The 24,226-nt window shown below is 41.8% G+C and overlaps 1 protein-coding gene across 10 annotated transcripts; it reads left to right on the top strand.

Moving 5' to 3' along the window:
- Positions 1-1,436: 1,436 nt before the first annotated feature.
- Positions 1,437-24,226, top strand: prkcg (protein kinase C, gamma). Of its 10 annotated transcripts, none has more exons than XM_069142598.1 (18): positions 1,437-6,745; positions 7,006-7,331; positions 7,748-7,994; positions 11,098-11,129; positions 11,235-11,317; positions 12,287-12,398; positions 12,962-13,090; positions 13,188-13,344; positions 13,651-13,852; positions 14,369-14,572; positions 16,585-16,758; positions 17,075-17,166; positions 17,706-17,768; positions 17,943-18,081; positions 19,652-19,732; positions 19,901-20,008; positions 21,244-21,384; positions 22,341-24,226. In XM_069142598.1, exons 2-18 carry the CDS (start codon positions 7,277-7,279, stop codon positions 22,500-22,502), a joined length of 2,181 nt encoding a protein of 726 aa, XP_068998699.1. In that variant the 5' UTR covers positions 1,437-6,745; positions 7,006-7,276; the 3' UTR covers positions 22,503-24,226. The 10 variants fall into 10 exon arrangements, with proteins under 10 accessions (XP_068998699.1, XP_068998700.1, XP_068998703.1 ...); XM_069142599.1 differs by having other exon boundaries at positions 7,003-7,224; XM_069142602.1 differs by having other exon boundaries at positions 7,003-7,224; positions 7,672-7,994.

The raw sequence follows: 24,226 nt of genomic DNA, 5'->3' as shown, positions 1-24,226 counted from the left end.
TCTTCTTGCTATGCAGTGCGGTGGCCTGATGCTCCTGCACCTCTCCACCCTCCATCTTTCTCAGTATTCTGCCAATAACAGGATCCCTTCGTCTTTCTGTTTTGATTTTCTCTAGGTTGTGTTTCCGCTGACTGACTCTGTCATTTCATTTATACTCTGCCTGACTCTATCATTGGTTATTCCTTCCTTAAAGTCATTCTATCCTCCAGGTAGATTTCTCCTTCTACTGCATTTTATTGATAATTTCTCTGTTGTTCCTTCCACTTCTCTGTTGGTGACACTGCTGTCTGTTACCCCTGATAGATGTATTTTTTTTTAGAAATGTCTATACATTTTGCTATGTACTGAATCATGTCATTTTCTTATCTTATTTCTATCTTTAATATCTGTATGTGTACTGTATATCTACACACATTACTCACACACATGTGGAAAGAGTGTTCTGTTTCTCTTTTATCATGTGTGCAGTGCCGCAGGGTTCTACAACTCATCAGCTTGAACTCTGAAGTTGAAAAAAACATCCAAGCATCCTTTCATCTCGTTCTTTTTTCCTCAGCTACACGGCCAATCTCTCGTTTCCTCCATTTTCACATGAGCTGCACTGGGCCACGACCAGGGACAAATGAGCTAACTGACCCACAGCTGATACCACACTGCTTGTTTTTGAGCGTGAAAGAGAGCGAGACAGAGACACACACACACACACACACACACACACACACACACACACACACACACACACACACAAAACATGCAGGTAAATGTGTCTTTTGTTTCCATTGAGTATGTGTGTCTGTGTTTTTGCATACTTTTTACCATTCCAAGCAGTATTTGTGGCTATTTCATTAGTTGTAATGGTAATGAGCATAGAGCATGTTTACACAATAATGCAAATACCATTTTTAATGCAAATTTGTCTGCTTATTTTAATTACCTCGCTGTGCATGCGCACTATCAAGCTATTTCAATTACAGAAGCAGCATGTATTTTCTGTTGCTGTGTTGAGCTCATCCTGAAAGTGGTACTGACCACCTCCTGCCCCATTGATAAAACAAGGAAAAACAGGAATTAAACAAATATTTTTCGGTGATCAAAAAAAGATGTGGACTAAAAAACTGTCAGTGTGTGAATTGTTGTCCCTCTGGTGCTCTTCAGTTTGGGGATCAAACAGTTTGAGTTGATAACTTGAAGAAATCTGAGGCAAGAGGGTGATTAATTAAAAAGCCTTTAATCAGTCATGGCTATTCAATCATAGTATAAACTTATGCCAACGTGTTTCAGCCTCTAAGGCCTTCATCAGGCCTTTGGGCTGTTCCTTATGTGTTGGTCAGTGGTCACATGACCAGTATGGACCAATGAACTGTCACCCAATACAGTGACACATGTTGGCATTAGTTTTTACCATGATTGAATAGCCATGACTGATTAAAGGCGTTTCAATTAATCACCCTCTTGAGTGCCTCAGATTTCTTCAAGATTTACACTCAAGATGTAGAATGAGGCTGTAAATATGTTCCGTAAGTCATGAAAAAATGTCCGTTATAGTTTTCCATTGTATGATGTCTTTAAAGTGCCTTGTTAGTCCAACCAACAGGCGCAAACTCATGGATATTTCATTTACATGGAGGTAAAACGGAGAGAAGCTGTTTTCACATTTGAGTAACTGGAACCACAGAATGGTTTACATTTTTGCAAATTAAATGAATTATCTACTGTCAAAACAGTTTTTCTGTGGATGAACGGAACAATTAATGGAACAGTCATTTCAGCTCTTAGCGCCTATTGTGTTCACTATATTTGTAAGTCATTTTGGTATTTTCATGCTCTGGGATTTGCTTGTCTCTAAAGCCTTATTTTGAGACTGTAAAGTGGAGAGAATGAATAGCTGTGTATGCTAACAGTCCTTAAAATAGAGCGGTAACATCAACAGAAACATGAGTTTGTTGTATTGTGTGGTCACCACCACATCTAGGACACACTAATTATTCACACTACATCCTTGTTTGCCTGTGTGTGTGTGTGTGTGTGTGTGTGTGTGTGTGTGTGTGTGTGTGTGTGTGTGTGTGTGTGTGTAATGCCACCTGCCCAAAGGGAATTCATCCCTAGAAAACTGGGATGAAGATTAAGATATCCACAGACTTTACCTTGTTCTCCCCTCGCCTCATTATCCGATCGCCCCTCTTACCCGAAACTCCTACCCTCCTGCTTTCATCCTTCCCCTCGAGCACATTTTGTTCACAACCTTCTTTTCCTCCCTGCAGCAGTAAGAACGGTTTTGCAGACGACTGCTGAGGCTTTGAGTTCTTGTTAGTATTTTGCACATACTGTGAATAGTAATACGCTTCAGCTCACGTGCCTGTTTTGCTCATGTTAGTTGATGACCTACTGGCTTGGCCATGGTCCTAATATCATTATGCTCAAGGCCTCAAACTCAGCCTTCACCCAGTGGAGACAGGACCTGCCAAACACAGATGTTTTATTTATTGAAATTATAATAGTGAAGTAGAAATAAAAAGTAAAAAATTATGCTGTTATTTAAAAAAAATTATGAAATACCCTTAAAGGGTATAATAAACACATTGGCACGTTACCAGTTTGCGATGGTTAGGTGTACCTCCTGGGTCATCTACAAACCAGCCCCATGACTTTACCTCACGTATGATTTCATTTACTCAAATGTCTCTCATTTGTCCGAATGGCTTTCCATTTTAGCAGTATTTGTTGTTGTGATGAGAGGCAGGTCAGCAGTAAAATAAACATGGAGAGCAGGCTTATTTGCTTCAGTACAGAGAGTTTGTAGGCCATGTTGACAGACCATTATCGCCTGCCAAATGTCTCATCTGACTGGTGTGGAGGTTTGTTGCTCTCTTCCAAAAACACAGCGGACCACTCTTCATTAAAAAAAAGCAAATAGAAGCACTCCCCCAACAGAAAACCAATACCAGCAAACAGAGCCAATTTGGTTCTGAAGAGACCAATTTAACAGGCAGATATGATTACCTCAGACACCACTTCTCCCCCGATTCCACAAACAACAGTTAGGCAAGTCAATTTACCTTAATTTCATTGGAGGAGAAAGTCAGCCAGCCAGCCAGCCAGGTTGAAGTCTGTGCTTGATGCGAGTGAGCGCTCGTTAGATGATAATGGATGCATGTAATTGGTAAAGTGCTGATTGCTCCCCCAAAAAAGATTCTATCGGAGGAGAATTTTCTGTTTCATTAAGCCATGATCAGAAATAATAAGATAGCCATCTGTAGACTGAGAGGAAAAGAGAGTGGGGGCTAGTTGTTGGTAATAACTGAGAGACAGATTGTGGTTTTGGGGGGATGCTCTGTTCACTGATCTATCCTCATTTTTCTGTCATCTACCTGTTTCATTTTGTCTGCAGTTCTTTCTGTGTATTATGACGTTTCCCTCCATCTGGCTGGCCGAATCTGTGTTTTTCATACTGCATTATGCATGTGCGTACATATAGGCTGCATGATCATCAGTAATGTGGATATAATGACAAAGTGCGTACTAGAGATAATAGAACAGCTGGAACAGTCTGGTAAGGTAAGAAAATGACATTACTTTACTGAAATGCAGCCTTTAAAACCAGGAAAAACAACATTTTCATATGATATCCAAAATCTAAGACATGTCTTGTCTCATATCACAATATCAATATATTTCCCAGTTCAGTGTACATCTTCGTGCTTTACAGTCTCAATGTATCCTTGGCTGCTCACTTTTATGGCCCAGGATCAAACACTATAAAGTATGCTTGGATAGGCATGCAAAAGCACACTGATACAAACACTTCAGAGTGACAAGTGCTTACTCATCATGCCGCATGGAGAGGAAGCATTGTGAGCCATTTATGTGTTTTGTTGTTCAATGCACTGATTACATGATCTGCAGCTCATATTTCTGTGCCCTCTTCTCTCTTTCTCTCTCTCTCTCACAATGCAAGGACGTCGTCCTCATTTATTTGTGACAACAGAACAAGAACGTGACTCATCCAAGATAAGACCAATGAAGAGTCTTAAGGGCCAGAAAGGGAAGGCAGTAAAAGCAGCTGTATAGAGAAAGGTCTGGTGGCGGTTTGTGTGAAGGAAAGCCCCCTATCATTTCCAATCAGCTGCTGTTTCTGCATGACTAATGCTGAAATGACATATATCATTGTCAGATAGGGCATGTTCACACAGCTGTTTTTTTTTTTTTTTTTTTAATAAAGACACACAATGCCGGCAACCTCCAACGTACACACACACTTATGCACGATAGCTCACTCTTATCTCACTGGCTGACACCATTTTGCTCTCTAACAATCTTGCTAATTATAATTGTTAATTAATTCTCTGCCAGTGTCCTCATCAGGAGACTAATAACCTACATTTCCATTAATTAGACCTTCAACCCTCCGCTCCCTCTCGCAGTCTCTTTGTCCCACTCCAATCCACCCCTTCCTCTGCTTGCCTGCCCCCATGCTCCCGCCTGCTGCTCTCGTCTCCCAGGATCATCCGCAGTCCACAAACACACATGGACTGTGATTAATTGTGTGTGTGTGTGTGCATTTGTATCACTCGCATTGTGATGACAAACATTTGTTTACACTGTCACTTCATGGGAACTCAACTGCCATTCGGAGGCCAAAAACTTGAACCATTGTGAATTTAAGTTTAAAGAAATGGTTTGGAAAACATGCTTCTTTGCTTTCTTGCTGAGAGTAGGATGTAGAGATTAAGACCACGCTCTCATGTCTGAAAATTAAACCGGATCCAGCAGCTAGCTATTTCAGCTCAGCATCAAGACTGGAAACAGGGAGAAACAGCAAGCCTGGCTCTCTAAAAATACACCCACCTACCAGAACCTCTAAAGCTCATTAATTAACATGGTATTCTGTTGTAGTCAAAGTCTCCGCTGGTTACCTGGCAACTTGGCTTGGCCAAGAAATAGTTTGGCACATTATCTAAAAAAAAAATGGTTGCATACAAACAAGATATAAAGTATTGTTTTTAGAGCTTCACAGGTGCATGTTGGGGTTTTCTGTCATACTGTTTACAGTCTTTTTTTGGTAAACTAAACCAGCTGCTTGCTCCTGCTTCATATTTACTATATAATTTACTATATATATATATATATATACATATATATATATAAATATATATATTTACTACATTTGAGAGGTGTCAATTTTGTCATCTGACTCTAAGTGAATAAGCTTATCTCCCAAAATGCTACACTATTCCTTTGCGGTTTGATTTGCAATAAATGTGAATGTGCCTCTAAACATTCCTCCTCTTTTTTACAAGAAAGGACTAAAAGCTTGGAAGCATTTTGTTTTTGGACTCTTACAGTGTGTCAATAAGTATGTTCCCATATAGACAACAGACAAGGTAAAGAGAGTATCATTTGCATACAGTTTTATTACAGAGTAAGGAATTATTGCTGCTGTGGCTGCTACTGCCATCCAATTGAGTACTCAAAATGTTTTTCACCTTTTGAACTGTGAGGCTGTTTTTTATTTGCCGATGCCATTCAAATTACAGCGGCAGAATTTTCTCCCGCCTCATATTCAGGTCGGTTGAGAGTTGAGGGGTTAATATGATGTCCTCATATGTGACAAATGTGTGTGTGTGCGCGTGTGTGCGCGTGTGTGCGCGTGTGTGCGTGTGTGTGCTGCGTGCGTGCGTGCGTGTGTGTGTGTGTGCGCGCGCGCGCGCGCGTGCGTGAGTGTGCGCCTTTGACAGGATGTGGGCAATCAATGGACAAGCAGCCCCTCTCATGGAAACTACTCTTCCCATCAGGCTTAGCTGACCTGGTTTCAGCGCAGAGTAGAGCAGCGTTGTCATGTCACCAATTTCTCTGATCTCTGAACATTGAAATGCAGTGAACATCTTGTAGCAGCACTGTTGCAGAATAGATTAACAGGGTTTCTTATTTTACAGGCCTGTTGATCCATTAGTCGTTTGGATCGCAGACTGCGACTCATTTCCAGTTTTAGCTGTGCCTAACTCACCATTTCTTGTACTCTCCACCTCTGAAGCGCTCTGTTTCTCTCTTCCAGACTGAATGCTGTCTCTCCTCTCCCTTTCCTCTCTCCGTCTGGCACAAGAGGAAGTGAGAGACAGTTGGCACGAGCTTGTCCATACTGTATTGGTGGTGGCAAAATGGCAGCTTCTGTCTCATCCGTCCTCCTTCCTCTACCTCCCTCACCCTCTCCTGAGAGAAGTAACCCAGATTTCAAAATGAATCGCCGCCTATTCCCCTCAATCTTTCTCCTCTCTCTCTCTTTCTCTCTACCTCTTCCTCTATTTTTTTCTTCCTCTCTCTCTCTCTCTCTCTTTCTCTCTTCTTCTCTTCCTCTCTCGTCCTCTTCCCAGTAAAAAACAGAATCAATCTTGGAAAGAGAATACCACCTCTCTATCTCGTCCTCCTCCTCACCCTGCCTCTGGGTTAACGGATATATACTTCACTCCTCTATCTTTGGTTCTTAGAAAGCTTGAATCTCTCAAACCGCTTGTTGCTTACCAATTTTGTAGTAATAAGTTTGTCTTTTTTTGGGGGGGGAGCTCATTCTTCTCTGCTGGCCACTGCTTCTTTGGCTTTTCTGTTGTTTTTTTCTTCCCATTGTTCTCTTTTTTGAGGTAACAAGCTACAGGTGTGACACCTTAGTGCTTCATCCGAAGAGAGGAGGCGAGGAAGAGAAGAAAGCTGCCTCTTGGTCGAGACTTTCCCCCAAAAATTACCACAAATTCAGGTATTGAGTTTTTATTATCTTTCCCGTACGGGGCTGTGCAGTTTTAGAGCATATTTTTCTTCTTGTCATTATTTTACTAATTTCCGAGCACTGTGCCATTTTTCCTACCATTCCCTCTTTCACCCTTTTGATTGATTTGCTTCTGCTTCTTTGCTGAGACACCATTATTTCATCACAATTTTTTCTGGCATGGGTTTTTGCTATGGGCTTATTTATTTATTCATTAAATCTCTGTTGGTGTTTCATTTATCATTTAGTAGTGTGCAACTCTTGCACCACAGTCTCTCCATCTAATATATGCCATTTTGCACTTTTCCCAGCACATCTCATTCCCTATAGACGTGCACATATTATTCTGGTCCAAACTTTTCTTCAGAAATGGGACTAATTGCTAATAAGGGCAGGCGGAGAGACGAGAGAGGATACAGGCTCTAATATTGGAGCAGCTGGTGGGGGTGTTGTTGACATGGCAACAGGAGGTACAGTTGACATAACGACCAGGGGGTGTTGGGTAGTCATAGCTGCAGGGAGATGGAGATATACGGAGGGAGGGAGATACATGGACAGGCAGTATGTGGGACACACAGTGAGTTGCACTAATCGTTTAGCGTCTCAGAGTCTCTTAGGAGACTTCTGTCTCCGTATGTGAATTAACCTCCCTGTCTCCTTCATTATGCCTCTCTTCTCTCTTTCACTCCGTACCTGTCGCTTTCCCTTTGCTCCCTCCATCTCCTTCTGCACTTCCGGTTCATTCATACTGCCTCGATCTTTCTCTCTGCTACCTACCCTATCCCATTAATACAACTCCCATCTCTACCATGACCCATTACACTTTTCATCCTTCCTCCTCCTCCTGCTCCTCCTCCTCGTCCTTGCTTCCTCCTTTCCGCTCTCTCTCCCATGTTCAAGGTTTTCCACCTATACAGCTCTGAGCCCTCCTTACTGACACTCATCATCCATTCCCCCTCTCCCCCCCTCTCGTCTTTCTACTGTATCCTCCAGGCATTATGTCTACCCCAGTCTCCCCTTCCCCCTCCCTGTCACCGTTGACACTGGCCTCCCCTACATCTGCAACCTCCCCCGGTGCCTCCCCTCTGCCCTCGCCCCTCTCCCCTCCGCCCAGGGTGCCCGTGTTCCAGAGGAAGGGAGCGCTCAAACACAAGCGGATTGTTGAGGTGAAAGACCATCAGTTCACAGCACGCTTCTTCAAACAGCCCACCTTCTGCAGCCACTGCACCGACTTCATATGGTAACACACACACAAAATCACACACAGCTGCACATTTACACAGAAAACACCCCGGCAGTTCATAAGCCGCCTCCTCAGGCATCCCACCACTCCATCTAGGCCTGACTTTCTTAGCACTTTTTTTTTATCTCTTTCACCCATTCCAGCTGCCTGCTGGAGAAACTACCCACACTGACATGATCTGATCATATAACCTCCCCTCCACACTGCTGCCCACACAATCCAGGAGTTACTGTAGGAACTTCATGTGCGCTGAGATAAATACAGTTACGAACTCAATTAGGACATGAACTTTATTCCAGTGTGAGTGTTTGCACATTTGCTTGCAGAACACACACACACACACACACACACACACACACACACACACACACACACACACACACACACAAAGACAGCAGCGGTGGAGGAATTATTCAGATCTTAAACCGGTACTTAATTTGGGGGTCTCTCAAGGGACACATTAAAAAAAATGAAGGGTCAAAACTGATGCAGCAATGCCAGAGATATTCAGACTTTTAAACTCTAGTGTGGCATCCTAATAGGAAGCTAAGCCCAGAGTTTGTAATGCCATTCTCAAAAGGTTTCAGTGTCAAACCCAAACTGGGATAGCTCCTGTCTACATACTTAAGTTTCCTTTGGAAAGACACTGAACTCCGAGCTGCTCCCAATGACAGGCGAGCACCTTGCATGGCAGCTCTGCCGCTATCGGTGTGTGAATGTGTGAGTGGGTGAATGGGAGGCAAACTGTAAAATGCGTTGAGACTGCTATATATGTGCAGACCTCCAAGATACTACTGACAGTTCACAAGACTTTTGTAAGTTCCTCCAGAGTGACAGAATACATTACAAGACTGTTTTCTCAGGCTGAGTCTTTGTCTTTTTAACGAGTAAACTGAACTAACCCGTAAAAAGAACTAAGATATTTACAATGCTAATTCTAAAATGTAATCTGTTTTGCAGTGATACAAGTTTAGCATTCTAGTATGTACAGTACATTTTTTTTTTTTTTTTTTTTTTTCTGTAGTTGTTCCATGGTGGCGCTAGATCTACAGCTGCTACTTCTGGACTATATATTCTTCCACATATCTTAGATAACCTGTGGGATTTGTTGTGAAAATGTACTTTCTCTTGATAAGAAAAAAAACAGGGCCATTGTTTTTATTCATGAAAATCTGACATTCAGAGAAAAATGGTTGTGATATGTTTTCTTTGCAATTCTTAACCTGCAGAGTATTTGCTGGTGAATTTGTTGGAAGAAATTGCAACATTGCCTTTAAAACTTTACAACAGTAGAAGTCAGTAGTCAAGTAAGGTGCCAGTGCCTAAACATTCAGTGTAGACACATTGATATACATTAAGAAAAAAAGCAAAAGATGTTTCTTTTAAATGAATAAAGAACATGCTGTGAGCTTGTTCTGTCTAATGAAGCCACGGCAGTGTGTGTGTGTGTGTGTGTGTGTGTGTGTGTGTGTGTGTGTGTGTGTGTGTGTGTGTACGCGGTTGTGTGTTTGGACATATGGCGGGGGTGAATGTCGGATGCAGGGCGCTGTACGTGCCAGCAGCCTCTGGGTATCTTTCAGGACATTTCTCCAAACTGACTGCTGTCTTGGACGCGGTAGCAGCACTTAGTTCAGGGTGAAAACTGTGTTCCTTCATACAAGATGTCAGAGCAGCGGCTTTCAACCTGGGTGTTGGAGGCCCCTGGGGGATGACTAGATTAATTAAAGGCCGGATAGTTCTAATTTGTGACTGTTAATATCTTGTTTATGAAGTCAGGGTCTAAAAATGAATGGGTCATTCCTCGTTTGGCTCCTTCAGTTAATAATTGAGTTAAATTGTCTGAAAATACTAAAGATTACATTGCTTTGTGTCACAGTTCAGTCTTATCTTAGTAATATTAAGGGTCATAAATTAAAAACACTGGTTCTAATGCCTTGAAGTCACTGAATTAGAAAATGCATTGCTAAGGACAGATCCAGTAGCAATTCATCTCTAATTCTGATTTAGTAGGAAAAGCAAATTCATTTCTAATAACATTCCTGACAACAAGGCACTATTCTCTTCAAATGAGTGAGCCGTGACAGTGAGCCAGCATGTACAGTAGCAAGAGTCTTAAACTTAAGCAGCTAAATTGATTTCAGCCATAGTTCATTTCATTATTTACCCATGTCATTTTCTATTGTAACGTGTCAAAGTCTCTCTTTTAAAAAAAAAAGGCCTTTGCAAAGACACGGTTCAGGTTCGGTTAGTGAGATGATTTTTATGGCAACTATTGGTTTAACTGTATTTGTTTAAGAATTTTTTTCAGTCCATCATTGAATTTAAAACTTCAGTTATCCTCCACACCAAATTCCGTTATATCTGTCCAGCTAGCAACACTGAATTCTCTCCGAATCCATATCTGGTTGTCTAATGCTCTCTGCTGGTCAAACAGCAGAACTGGCCTCATAGATGAAGTGCAGCAGACAAAGACTTCTGTTGAATGCTGATCAAGGATCAGATTACCCTCTGCAACCCTATCTTTAATTATTACTCAGCCAGATGGTGAACTGATTGTAGATCAGTGATTATGGTCAGTTTCCTATGAACCTCTGGGCGTCTCCAGTGTGATTTTGGACAAGCTCTCGGCGGTGTCTCATTTGTCTGCCTTTCTAAACCTCCTAATCATAACTGGATTCACAACAGGCAGGCTGCTGAGTGGACTCTTTAGTCAATCATTGGCTTTAATTATTCAATTAAAGCGCAGAGGAGACGCTGGAAACTAGCCAACATTGCAGTTATTTAAATGGTGGATTGTGTTGGTGTGTGTATGTGCCCGACCTGGTCAGCAATGTGAGGAAAAACACTCAAACCTAACATAACAACTTTATTTATCAAATTGTTTTAGTGTTTAACAGCGAGTGGTGTTTGTTTTTTTAATGAGAGAGTTTGTTCTCAACTTGTGTCTGGATGTTTATTGGTCTTAATGCAGCACAGAATAATGCAACACCACTATCTCTGTGTCAGAAGCTAAATATTTCAATATTCAGTATGTCTAAAAAAAAAAAAAGACTAGAGAATATTGTTTTTGTGTCTTAATCCACGGTCCTCTCTCACTCAGGGGCATCGGCAAGCAAGGATTCCAATGTCAAGGTAAAGATGAACCTGCTGTTATAGCCTTTTCTTGCACTATGGATCTTCTCAAATATATTTCTCTGTAAAATTGACCAAATGTATTTTTCTTCTGTTTTTTTCTAGTTTGCAGTTTTGTGGTCCACAAAAGATGTCATGAGTTTGTGACCTTCACTTGTCCCGGCTCTGTGACGGCCCCCACACCCGATGTGAGCAGATGTGTCATGTGTACATCCATCACAGCGCTTTCACTTTGACTGTCTTGTTATCCATTTTTTTGTCAAGAGTTACACCGTCATCATCATCATCATGTAGGCATCCGCTCGTTGCCAGTAACACGTGTGTGTGACTCATCCGTCAATCCATACATCCTTCACGTTGCACAGCCTTGTCCCATCTGTGACGTCTGCACTCATGTCATGTCATCCTACAAGGCCTCAGAAATGCAGAAAGTTTGAGATAGAGTGGGGGAGACACAGGTGGCGGGTGGGAGTGACTGATAAGAGTGAGAATTAGAGGGGGGAGAGAGCAGTCGACTGCTCAATCTTCCTCTGTGTGGCATTTTGAGGATTTCAGGGAGATGTGTCTTTCCCTCACGTTTTTTTTTTCCCCTACCAGCCAAATAAACTGCCTCAGAATTCAGGTCAAGGGGAAACTGTGTGTGTGTGTGTGTGTGTGTGTGTGTGTGTGTGTGTGTGTGTGTGTGTGTGTGTGTGTGTGTGTGTGTGTGTGTGTATGTGTGTGTGTGTGTGTGTGCGTGTGTGTTTGAGTGAAAAAGGATGAGATAGTGAAAGGAATACACACAGAGGGAAAGAAGAGAAACAGGGTGACTGTTTTTAAATAGCGACTCAGAGCGACGAGGGAGGGAAACAGTTTGGGAGAAGGTGGTGTGTGAAGCGCGGTGGTAGGGTGGTCTGATGAGCTGAAGAGAGATAAAAATGATTCATCCCTCTCTGCACAACACATACACACTGGCACACAAGCAGTCTTGCCTAGATGCACTGTATGTCCTCTCCCTGTGGAGAAATCTAATTGGCTTGGCCATGAATACCCCACTCAACATCTCTCCACTAATCATACTCTGTGTGTAAATGTGTGTACTCACAGTCTCTTCTGTGGTCACTGTGTGTTTGTGTGTAGGTGAGTTCTCAGTGCAGGTTGTTTTTGTTTCATTTCAGGACCTGAAGAGTCGACACACATTTAAGATCCAGACATACTCCAGTCCCACGTTCTGCGACCACTGTGGCTCCCTGCTGTACGGCCTCATACACCAGGGCATGAAATGTACCTGTGAGTTTCACCACATTCTGCATCATGGTCCCATACAGGAGTGTAATAAATCTCTGTGCCTGTGTACTTATATGAATGACGTTGCAGGGACAAAATCAGCTCGCACAGCACAGACACATTATCGAGACTCAACCTCCATCTGGGGAAACAAAAACTGCTCCAGAAACAATTAGTTTGTATTTTGGTTTCGCATAAATTGAAAGTTTGACATTTTGAGTAATGTGCTTGAGTTTAGATGACAAGTTTGGCACCAGTGGCAACTCCAGAAAACTCTTTCATCCTGGAAAATAGTCTGGCACATGACCTCCTGTAAAACCACAACTTGTAATTTTTTTTAAATTGTTTGCATATATATTTTTTGTTTCCTCCTTACAGAATTTTGGCTTGTTGTCTCCCCCCCCACCACACACACACACACATGTTTTTAGCCTTTGTGCTAAGTGATGCTAACCTCCTACTGGCTGTAAACTGATTACTGTGTCTTTTGCATTCTAGTCTGTGTGTCTGGCACCCATGCATGTGTTCATTCATACTTTGTGTTTTGTGTATCCTTGTGTGCTGAGGTTGTGACATGAACGTCCATCGGCGGTGTGAGACCAGCGTCCCCAGTCTCTGTGGGCAGGATCACACAGAGAAGAGAGGAAGAATCCACCTGACCATCAGAGGAGAAGACGAGGACGTCTATGTTACAGGTGAGAGGTCCGGCCAGATAATGACAAGTGTGGTTTCAAATTAAAAACAGGATTTCACAGTTAATGAGAAATTTCTCTTTCTGCTCTCTCTCTGCAGTGCGGGAGGCTCGTAACCTGATGCCCATGGACCCGAATGGCTTGTCAGACCCGTATGTTAAACTGAAATTGATTCCAGACCCGAAAAGCCACAGCAAACAGAAGACTAAGACCATTCGCTCAACACTCAATCCCATCTGGAATGAGAGTTTCACCTTGTGAGTCCCTGTGAACTTTAATTCAAGGTGGAAGATGTACAGGATTCTGGCACAAAATTTGCTACAGATAAAATAAATGAACTCAGAAATTGAGATTACTCACATTTACCCTTTTCTTACCTATATATATATTTATTTTTTTATTTTTATTTTTATTCTTTTATTTTACATCAAATTAAGATATTCTGGAAAATGTAATTCAGATGAAAAACTAAGTGAAATAATATTATCTTTCTCTGTTTGTATATTTTACAAACTGGGCAAACTGTTTCCAGTGAGTTTAACGTTTTGTATTACACTGTCCAGTTCAGTGCGCGGTACCCAGTGGGACAGGCGTCTGTCCGTGGAGGTATGGGACTGGGACCGGACGTCTAGGAACGATTTCATGGGAGCGCTGTCGTTCGGCGTGAGTGAGATCTTCAGGCGTCCCATCTGCGGCTGGTTCAAACTACTGGCGCAAGATGAGGGAGAGTACTACAATATTCCTGTGCCAGACCCGGACCTGGAGGTAGTAATCAGTCTGCTTTATATGCACATAAAGCCATCACTTGGTCGTCATAGTGAGAAAAAAAAGCAGCTGAGGGGATATTTATACCTGTATTCACCAGAGAGTGGAGACAGCCTTTATTTTTTACTGTGCTGATGACCATTTATTCTTAGGCCTTGGCAGAGTTTTTATCAGCTTATAATTATCTACATCTAATAAACAACAGCTGCCACTGCTCACACTGGGTCAGGGTCTTGAACTGTCCTGATGTCTACAATTCTGTCTGAGAAAAAAATTGGAAGATTTATGCTGATGATGTAGCTAAATAATTAGATCATAAATTATATCAAGTTCCCTCCCTTCTCTCTTACACTCTGCATCCAGCAGGGTGCAGGAGTGTTCTGCCTGACTGTAATCCAAATCCTGGGGTAGGAAGAGGGCCCTGGTGTTCATGTATGTGTATGTGTGTATGTGTGTTTGTGTGCTGGACCATATCCAACTGTTCCTCTCTCAACCTTCCCCATTATGATTCTCCAGGAGCCTCAGCCAGATGCTACAACACCCTCTCTGCCTCAGGCAATACTCACCCCGCTGTCTGAACCGTTCCCTGTAGCCCTGTCCCTGTCCTCGACCCCGGTCCCCTCCTGTCCACCTCTCCACACCCTAGGCCCCAGCAAAGTCAAAGTGGGCATCCTCGACTTCAATTTCCTCATGGTGCTGGGCAAAGGCAGCTTTGGCAAGGTAAAAACAGCAGCCTCTGAGACGAAATGTCATCCTTTCTTCACACAATCAGCACCTCTGATCCAACAGCTGTAAGCGATATCAAAGAGGCCATTCATGCTGAATACAACAAAGATTATTCCTGGCTTTAAATCATCTCTGATATTGATGGACTTGACCTTCAAGTGGCATTTCGTACAGCCCATCTTGGGCACAGAAAAGCATAATTTGTATTTTCTTACTAACATGCTGATTGTCTCTCCTTCCACTGCCAAATGATTCATTTAACCCTTAACTTCTTTTGTGTTGTCAGCAGTCGTGAGCTCAGGCTGGCTGCCTTCCTACATGCCACACACAGGCAGCCCTCCTGGAGGTGTTCATTTCAAGGGAGCCTCTGCTCTTCATTTTCTCTTTAATTCCCCAGTAGATGAGGCATAATGAAGAGAGTAGAGTTTTGAGTCCTTCTTCCTCTTCTGAAATCCCCCTGTGCTGTTTCATAACTGTCAGAGGAGAGTCTACAGAGGACAGGAGAAATAGACTCAACTTACGTAAGAAGTGACGAAAAAAAAAAAATGACCCAAGAAAGGAGAGACAGACCCCGGGGCTGCTGAGTGAGGGAAAGTGAGAAAGAGTCAGACAGAGAAAGATAGGAGGATTAGTGTGCTGCAGAAAGTGACAAAATGACCAAAAGGAAATGGGATAACAAGAGCTGAGAAGAGAAAAAGTACATTACTAAGATTTGTAATATTCCCATTTAAAATAGTCCCATTTTTATGTGAGGTAGTTTGAAACCACGAGGCAGAGTAGGAGACACTATTACAGAGGAAGGCAGGATTTCTCTCAGTGACTGGCAGTTCATCAATAGCCCTACATACAAATACACGCAGTCAACACACACGCACATCCTTTTTCAAGAACGCCTTTGTGTAGTCACATCGATTTATAAAAAATTAAACGATGTAATTTTCTGTACTTCTTGCAACTATTTGAAAGTAAAATGAGATGCTTTGTCTCCACTAGCCAGTGACCATTACAGCACAGCAATGCAGGCAGGCAAGACCATTTTAAACAGTGTTGTTGTCAGCATTTTCCCCCACTCCTGACCACATCTTTCTCACTATACAGCCTGGGTCATGTGGCTGTCGTTGTGGAAAATTATAGTACCATTAGCGCTCGGAGCTATCCACTAGCAGCCAATTTCATACGAGTGCGAAAACAGCCGCTGAATGTGTTTTTATCGCTGATTAAAACACGAGAGCCGCATCGCTTTTTTTCCACTCAAGACATTAATGTGTGTTGAAATCTTCAGGCTTTGATCAGCTTTAATTAAACATTACATTCACTTATTTCACCATGTCTGGGTAAATGCGCACAGCGCTGAATATTGCCTCAGTCCACATAAAGTGGTAATTTTCTTTTTTTTTCACTTACACAATTTATCCACTTTATACATTTTTCAACACATTGGCTCTTGATACACGTCCTAGCTTGACGTAGCACTTAATTTCATGCATAAAATAGTCAGAATACTGTAAACATGCCTCAAAAGCACCCTATTAAACAGTAGAACTAGTTTTTCCCAACTAGAGCACCTTGTCATTCATAACACAATGACCTAAAAAAAAAAACACAGAACTGCGAGCAGTACAGTACTAGCATGGTTTTATTTGGAGAGAGAATGAAGCTTGAGTGAGAGGCACATTCAAGAAATATGAGTCTGAATGCATTTTGTGTCAAAGGGATGGGAAAAAAAAAAAAACCAGTTGTAGGTTTGATGCACAGACATGTTTACATGTTGTGTCAACTGTGAGAAAAAGTGAATGTGGAATTTAAAGCCAGCTTTTAGCAATGTTTCTTTTTGCACTTTCATTTCGTTGCACCGGACAGACGGTGTCGTGCCGTATAAATAATTTTTTTTTATTTATTTATGGATCTCTGCAGTTTGAAGTCATTACAGTAGCAACTTTAAAAAGATACACGTCTGTCTCCCGGTTGCTTCAGTGACTTTCTCTCCTCCTGCTGTTTCTGCACAGGTGCTGCTGGCAGAGGAGCGAGGCAGCGAGCGTCTGTTTGCGGTGAAAGTGCTGAAGAAAGATGTCCTCTTCCAGGACGAGGATACGGAGAGCGCTATGGTAGAAAGGAGGGTTCTGGCGCTCTCCTCCCGCCCTCACTTCCTCACATCGCTCTACTGCGCCTTCCAGACTGAGGTGTGTAGGCGTGTGTGTGTGTGTGTGTGTGTGTGTGTGTGTGTGTGTGTGTAGAAGGTATACATGGTCCCAAAGGAAGCACATAACTTTCTTTAAATTGTCCATAAACCTGCCTGACCTTTTGGCTGCATGGTCCTCCCAGGAGTTGTTTCAGTCCAGGTTGGGCAAATTTCGATTAATAAATGAAATAATTAGCTTGCTTTCTTTAACAAGGTCCTTGGTCCTGAAGGAGGGGATTTAACAGATTGCTTTTTAATTCGGACAAGGGGTGATTATGTATGACGAGCTTTTCCATGTGTGTGCTTTATTTCTGCAGGACCGGCTGTATTATGTGATGGAATATGTCAACGGAGGAGACCTGATGTTTCACATTCAGATAGTTGGGAAGTTCAAAGAAGCTCATGCAGCGTATGTAGTCCAAAAGCTCCTTTGGTTTACCTTTAATCAGTTCTCATCTACACAAAGTCTCATTTCCTGCCTTTCTTTCATTCTCTGTTTCTTCACACACACACACACACACACACACACACACACACTCATCTCTCAGCTTTGTTCATTATACCTGGTGACTCATAAAATCACCATCTCAAGTGCCAGCCCTCTTCTTTTTCCCTTGACTTTCTCCTCCCACTAATTTCATCTTTTCATCTACATTTTCCCTCCCCCTGGCTGTTCATCAAATCAATAATCTTTGATCAATCATCTAAAACTAATTCTTACCCTGTTGCTCATTTCCATCTCTCTTTCTTCATTTTCCTGCCTTTCATCTGTGTGCTTACTCTCCCTTTCATCACCCTCTCGAGCTCCATTCCCTCTCTCTTGTCCTCTTGTTATGATCCTCTTTTGAAATCGTTGAAAACCTTGACCAATTCTTTCAAACAAAAAGAAACCAGTAGTGAGTGCCCCCTCCTCCTCCTCCTCCTCCTCCTCCTCCTCTCTCCCTCCAGGTTTTATGCAGCAGAGATAGCAGTTGGCCTCTTCTTCCTCCACAGCAAAGGCATCATCTACAGGTAAGGAAGCAGGCTGCTGCTCCAACATGGCCTGGTTCGGGTCTGTCTTCACTGCGCAGCGCAGAACACAGACATGACACAGATTCATCATGTCGTTTGTAGGTAATGACTGTTATAAAGATGTTATCTGTCAAAATGATTCATACCTGTTTGATCTATCTCCTTCTCTGTCAGGGATCTAAAGCTGGATAATGTGCTGCTCGACAGTGAGGGCCACATAAAGATAGCTGACTTTGGGATGTGCAGGGAGGGCATGTTCGAGTGCGACACCACGCGCACCTTCTGCGGCACTCCCGACTACATTGCCCCTGAGGTACACTGACCCCTGCCCTCAGTCTATGGTCCACAGTCACCCCTGAAACTTCCCTCATTTGTTCCTTAGATGCATTATTTCCCCACATTTCACCCCTCTGTTGTTTGCTTAACCTGCGTTGCAGTGCTGCGAGATGGCAAGTTGCTTCACTGCAGCTCCGCTCGTCTCCTCTGTCCTCTCTGACCTTGTCATCATTTTTGAATAATTAACTTCACATGATTCAATTAGCAGTTGTGGGTGCCTGTGCTGTGAGATTGTTGCATGGAAATCACTATTGTCCTTGACAGACATTGTATTACCGGTTTTGCCATTCCACTGCTGCAGTGTAACTTCCATTTATAAAATAAAATAGTTAACTTTGCTGTAATCTTTCCCCTGCTCATACTGGCCATTAAGAGATCTATTTTAACATGCTTCCATTGCAGGTAATAAGGGACAAATGTATTTAAGTTTATTTGATGTTAATAAAGACTTCGGCAGTCTCACTTTGTCAAGTTATGTGGGTATTATGAAAACTTACTGCAGTTTTCGCTCTATATTTCCCCTGGCAGTGTTTCTCTGAGCTGCAGTGTATCGATAGCAAGAAAAAGAAGGAATTTTGTACTAAAAACCCACAACCTTTGTCGGCTTTTGCACACTGAAAGAAGACAGTGGGTTTTGTTAGGAAAATATCTTTTGATAGCCAGTATGATTTTGTAACAGTGCTCATGTTTGCATCTAATATTTTTCACGACTGGTTTGTAAATATGTGAAAATATACTTTAAGGTAAATTTACTCCTCTGTGGGTGAAACCAAAGGAAAGTAACTGAACAGTGTAAAAAGGATTTCATTGATGTCAGTGCAAATACCAACCGCTCTGAAAATGTTTTTTCTCCACACCCTTTTGATATGCAAAATGTGACTGTCTGCCTGTATAATGTTTAACTAACAAATTGTTTGAAATACGTACGTGCGCATTTCTGTGTGAGGTGATCATAAACAATTTATTTCAGAGAATGAAGGAGCGTGTTCGGTTGGTGGAGGGTGAAATAGTGAGGATGTGAGCGTTGTGCACGTCTTTGATATTGTAAACCTTGCTGTGGAACCCCTGGGTATTGACCCTCTTATGTAAACACCCATTGATTCCCCTGCATCTGCCATTTTGGAAGAGATACAATATATTTCCCCAGGGGCTGGGAATTGTTCCCTCGTGCTTCCCTCACACCACCCCTTCCCTGTACACACACACACACACACACACACACACACACACACACACACACACACACACACGCACGCACGCATAAACACACCAGGGAAACAAACACACAAATCCTAAGTAGAGTGTTGATTATTTCTGAGCTCATGCATACATTTAGCCCCCCTAATGCTGTACTTTATTCCCCTCCTCCCCCTCCCCTCTCTCTCTGCTTTCTAGCACTGCTCTCTCCGATAGCTGCGTATCATCCGGGCAGCCGACTGCTACAACTCTGCTTTCCCTCACTCTCCATGTCCTCTTTTTTTATTTCCTTATCTGCACACTGCCATTCTTCTCCTTTATCTTCTCTCATTTTCTCTCCATGCTTTTAGATTGTGGCATATCAGCCCTATAATAAAGCAGTGGACTGGTGGTCCTATGGAGTGCTGATGTATGAAATGCTGGCAGGACAGGTAACACTCAGCTTAACCCTCACAATAAACCTGTGCGCACAGACACTTAAGCCTACAGCCCTTTGTAATTACTTCAAAAAAGATTCAAAAGAACTTTAATTTCATTATATTTGCTATCAGTTTGCCTACAGGTTTGTGGTTAAACTTCTCTCTCTCTTTTCCTTCAAGCCTCCATTTGATGGTATTGACGAGGAGGAGCTGTTTCAGTCCATCATGGAGCAGAGTGTCACATACCCAAAAACTCTGTCTCGTGAAGCAGTCGCTATCTGCAAGGGAGTAAGTCAGTTTCTACTCTTTAATTAAACTTTCCGCACACAGAAAATGGAGATAAACGTGTATGTTATTCAGAATACATTCTGATTATGTACATTTAAAAAATTATACATTTAAACTTCTCCTCTCAGAAATGTGCTTTTCCTCCTATTCTTACTCTTTAATGTTTGAGCTTCAAAATGATGTATGTGCAGAGTTTCTGATTTGAAAATCAGACTTTAATGGGCGGGCCCCCCAGCATGATTAGTGACATCACAATCATTTTTTAAGCCAATCTCGATCCAATATTTAGCTTACAGTGTGATGAGGAAAATTGAATCCTTCCGTGCACATACTCTCAGAAAGAAATGTACAGTGAAGGAAGAGACAACATGTATTTAGCAGTTAAACTTCTAAAATGAAATATATGATCATATCAATTTTAATTCTGGAATTTTTAAGAGGTAGAAGGAGTAAATATAATTGTAAGAGGTTAAACAAGATAATTGAACTTTCTTTTGTGGGAAAACAAAAACAAAACATTAGTGTTTCAAGCGCAGGATTTTGTATATGTTTTATTACATATCTGGAAGGGTGCTTTAAATATTATTAATCGTGTTCATTGTTGACTATCTAAAGGAATCATTCTGCGTTTTATGAAATATGCTTATTTGCTTTCTGACACAGAGTTGGGATGAGGAGATTGATGCCACTCTGATCTCATCCATCTGTTGAAAGTGATGCTGGAGCCAGTAGCCTTTAGTTTATCTCAGCATAAACACAGAAAACAGTGGAAACAGCTGGTCACATGTAAACCTCACTGACTGGCATTTTACACGTTTAATGCAATCTATATAAAAAATAGGTATAAAAATGTTTGTAAGCTAATTCTTGGCAACTGCAGTGTCGTGATGTGAAGTTGAGAAATAATTCCAAACATGCACAAGTTATTTGATAAAAATAACAATGCAAGAAAGCAAATAAGAATATTTTCCAAAATGTTGAACTATTCCTTTAAATTGAAAGCACAATCAAGATACAAATGTAAAACAAAAAATGTAATCATAGTACATTATATTGATTTTTTTTTTTTTTAAATACTTTTGCATAATCTTTAAAAATACAGCATAGGCTTACCATGCACATTGACTTACTTTATCAGAAGCAGAACATGAACAGAAGACATTTAACTGTATCTGTCGATTACCTTCATATCTTCCCTTTCTCCCCTTCCTTCTCTTCGCTCTCTCTTACCTCAGCTCCTAACGAAGCACCCGGCCAAGCGCCTGGGTGGAGGAGAGGATGCTGAGCGGGAGATCAGGGAGCATCCGTTCTTCCGCTGGATTGACTGGGACCGTCTGGAGAGACTGGAGATCCAGCCGCCCTTCAAACCCAGAACTGTCAGTAGAACTTCTTTCTTTCTTTCTTTCTTTCTTTCTTTCTTTCTTTCTTTCTTTCTTTCTTTCTTTCTTTCTTTCTTTCTTTCTTTCTTTCTTTCTTTCTTTCTTTCTTTCTTTCTGTCTTTCTTTCTGTCTTTCTTCCTTTCTTTCTTTCTTTCTGTCTGTCTGTCTGTCTGTCTGTCTCTCTCCTCTCTCCTCCCCCTCCTCCTCTGTGTTGTCCTCTGTCTTCTCTGTCTCTCCGAGGACACTTTTAGGGAATTGGAGCTGTCACTTTCTTCCATCTGTCTTGTCTCTCTCTGACTCCCACGCTGTCCCCCGTTTCCCTGCATGTTTCCTCTCTCAGTCTTCCACATTGTGTTGGCCATGTCACTCCCTCTTCTCTCTGTTCAAACGGCCCTATCACCTCCTTCCTCTCCCACATTCCCCCGTTTCCTCTCTATCATCCCCCCTGCTGGTTCATACAGAAGGGCTTTGAGCGCTCAGGTGCACACAGTCCAGTCATAACAGACAGGACCTTATGACCTTGGGGTCTCGCCTGCTCCTCCCATATGCAAATATGTGTCATCATTAGCCTTCTACTCCCCAGTTTGCTGACCTGCTGGCCAATAGTGAGGTGCGCCTTGAGTGAGCTGTGTATGCTCAGGGGTTAGAGGCCAGGCCCATTAGCCAAATGAGATTCATATCATCCTGCAGAACTGCTGTCATGTGCTGTTAAGGAGCTAGAAAAGAGATGTGACCAGCTTTCTTCCTGCAGTAGGTGTGGCTCTGCAGAGAGAGAAAAGCAGGGTGTGGATGAGAAAAAGAGATGCGGGGGTGGATTCTTTTTAGTTGCATATTTGTAATGTTTATGTTCAGGAGGAAAAGGATGAAAAGTGTAATGTGGATACAGTCATGCATGTGCGAACGTGTGCCCTAATCTTTATCTTGTGTGTACGTGCCTCCTCCTTCTTCACTAGGGTGGGAAGAAAGGTGAAAACTTTGACAAGTTCTTCACAGCAGCTCCATCAGCGCTCACTCCCTCCGACCCGGACATACTCGCAGCCATCCAGCAGGAAGACTTCCAGGGCTTCACCTTCCTCAACCCAGACTTTGCCCCCTCTCCTCTCACCGCTGTTTAAAAAGGGCTCCCAAACCTGCTCCAACAAGTGTCTCCAGTTTACCCTCTTATTCTTCCAATAATAGTTTTATAGCAGACAATTTGAACATGAAAACAAGAAGTGAGTATTACATCTCTCATAACCAAATTCTGACGTTTACATGAAAATGCCAAGACACCTTGATATTCGCGCACTCTGTTTGATGTATGTTTATTAACTCTGACTGTGTATCAACACTGCAAACAAAGCCAGTATTATGGATTGCCATCTTAGAGTTTTTTTTATAAGAAGTCTCTTAACTTGATGTAAGAGTTCTGTTGTACGATCCCGATAAATTAATCTCTCTGCATGCAGCTAGTTTTTATAGTATTAGATTATCCAAGAAAGATATACCTGTTTAACTTCACAACTTTTTTTTTTCATTACTTTAACTTAAATCCTCCTGTGTTGTGCGCAGCTGCAATTTACCAAACAATGATATTTTCCCATTCAGGTTTCTACTCGTAGAGCAAAACAAGACACCTTTTCATCATATTGCCATTTAAAAAGTTTCTTAAAAGGTTAAATATGGTGTTTATGCCTATTGCAATAACTCAGCATCAACTGCACTAAAAATGTGTCTTTCTAAATAAATATCTCATTCTATTTGTGTGTGAGTATATTAGCTTTTCCAGCTAGATGACACTTTTACTATGAAGCAAACTGAGCAGGTAGCCATTTTTTTTTAATAGATAGGCCTCCAGCGGAAGCACTCAGACCGATTCCTCTGGCCCGGCTCGACCTCTGAGTTTAACGTCACACCAGTGAGTTCACATGACCCACTGAGACGCTTAAACAACGCAGCGGGCACAATGTGACAGCTAGTGTAGGCTACAGCACTGCCCCCACAGCTCAGGCTCACACTGTTGGAATCTATTGTCACTGGAAGGAAGTCTTCACATTCACAGCTACAGTTTGAGCTGCATCATTTTTTTTTAATTCCATTATTTTTTCCACTATTATTCTCGAGCAAGCTGAGGAATTAAGCCTTTCTACACTACAACTTAATGACTTCCTGTAACTGCAGTGGTGTTTGTGATGCAGGTTTAGGGGGGAAAAATGCCTCTTGATAATGTATTTTCCGAACAAGAGGCTTGTTAGTTTGTACATGTACACGACACACACTTGGGATTTTACTTGTGTATACCAAAAAGTTTTTTGCTGTGTAATGACGTAATCACGGCATTGATTCGGAGTAATTAAAAGTGAGGCTCTCTGGGACTGTTCAATACATGGAAAAATAATAGCAGTGCTGTCATTAAACACTATCTGGCTGCAAACATGCAGTTTAATAAACCCATCCCAGTGCTCTTATCTCACAAACCAGCTGATCATTTCACACAGAAATATGTTTTATTTACTTAATGCGTCTGTATGATATTTTCTTTTTGTTCTCATTCTGTGTCAGTATAATATTTATTATCTCAAATTATCTATTTGTCATCTGGAGAAACAAAATCATGCAGTTTTGCTTTGAATGCAGATGTTTACCCCTTTAATTGTGAAAGGTTATTTTAGCTCAGCAAGAGTTGAAGTCACATGTGACAGCACACAATCCTTATATATGATAGATACAATATATGATGATCAATAATAGATAGTACTATAGAAAATTTATGTATCTGTTAGTTTGCTTAACTTTTTTTTTTGTTTATTGTGCGGGAAAAAAGAACATAAAAATAAACTTACTGAAAACAAAACTCTGA

The sequence above is a fragment of the Embiotoca jacksoni genome, unplaced genomic scaffold (genome assembly GCF_022577435.1).
Source record: "Embiotoca jacksoni isolate LCO1_2020_lvr unplaced genomic scaffold, fEmbJac1.0.p SCAF_11, whole genome shotgun sequence".
Lineage (NCBI taxonomy): Eukaryota > Metazoa > Chordata > Actinopteri > Embiotocidae > Embiotoca > Embiotoca jacksoni.
The sequence above is the reverse complement of the archived record's forward strand: the minus strand, read 5'-3'. Positions and strand labels throughout refer to the sequence as shown.

Bases quoted from the DNA above. Each gene is read 5' to 3' on its own strand.
- prkcg (XM_069142598.1), top strand. From the start codon at position 7,277: ATGGAGATATACGGAGGGAGGGAGATACATGGACAGGCAGTATGTGGG. The intron at 11,130-11,234 runs GTAAAGATGAAC...GTTTTTTTCTAG, and splicing joins GCAAGGATTCCAATGTCAAG to TTTGCAGTTTTGTGGTCCAC. The intron at 19,733-19,900 runs GTAACACTCAGC...TTTTCCTTCAAG, and splicing joins ATGAAATGCTGGCAGGACAG to CCTCCATTTGATGGTATTGA.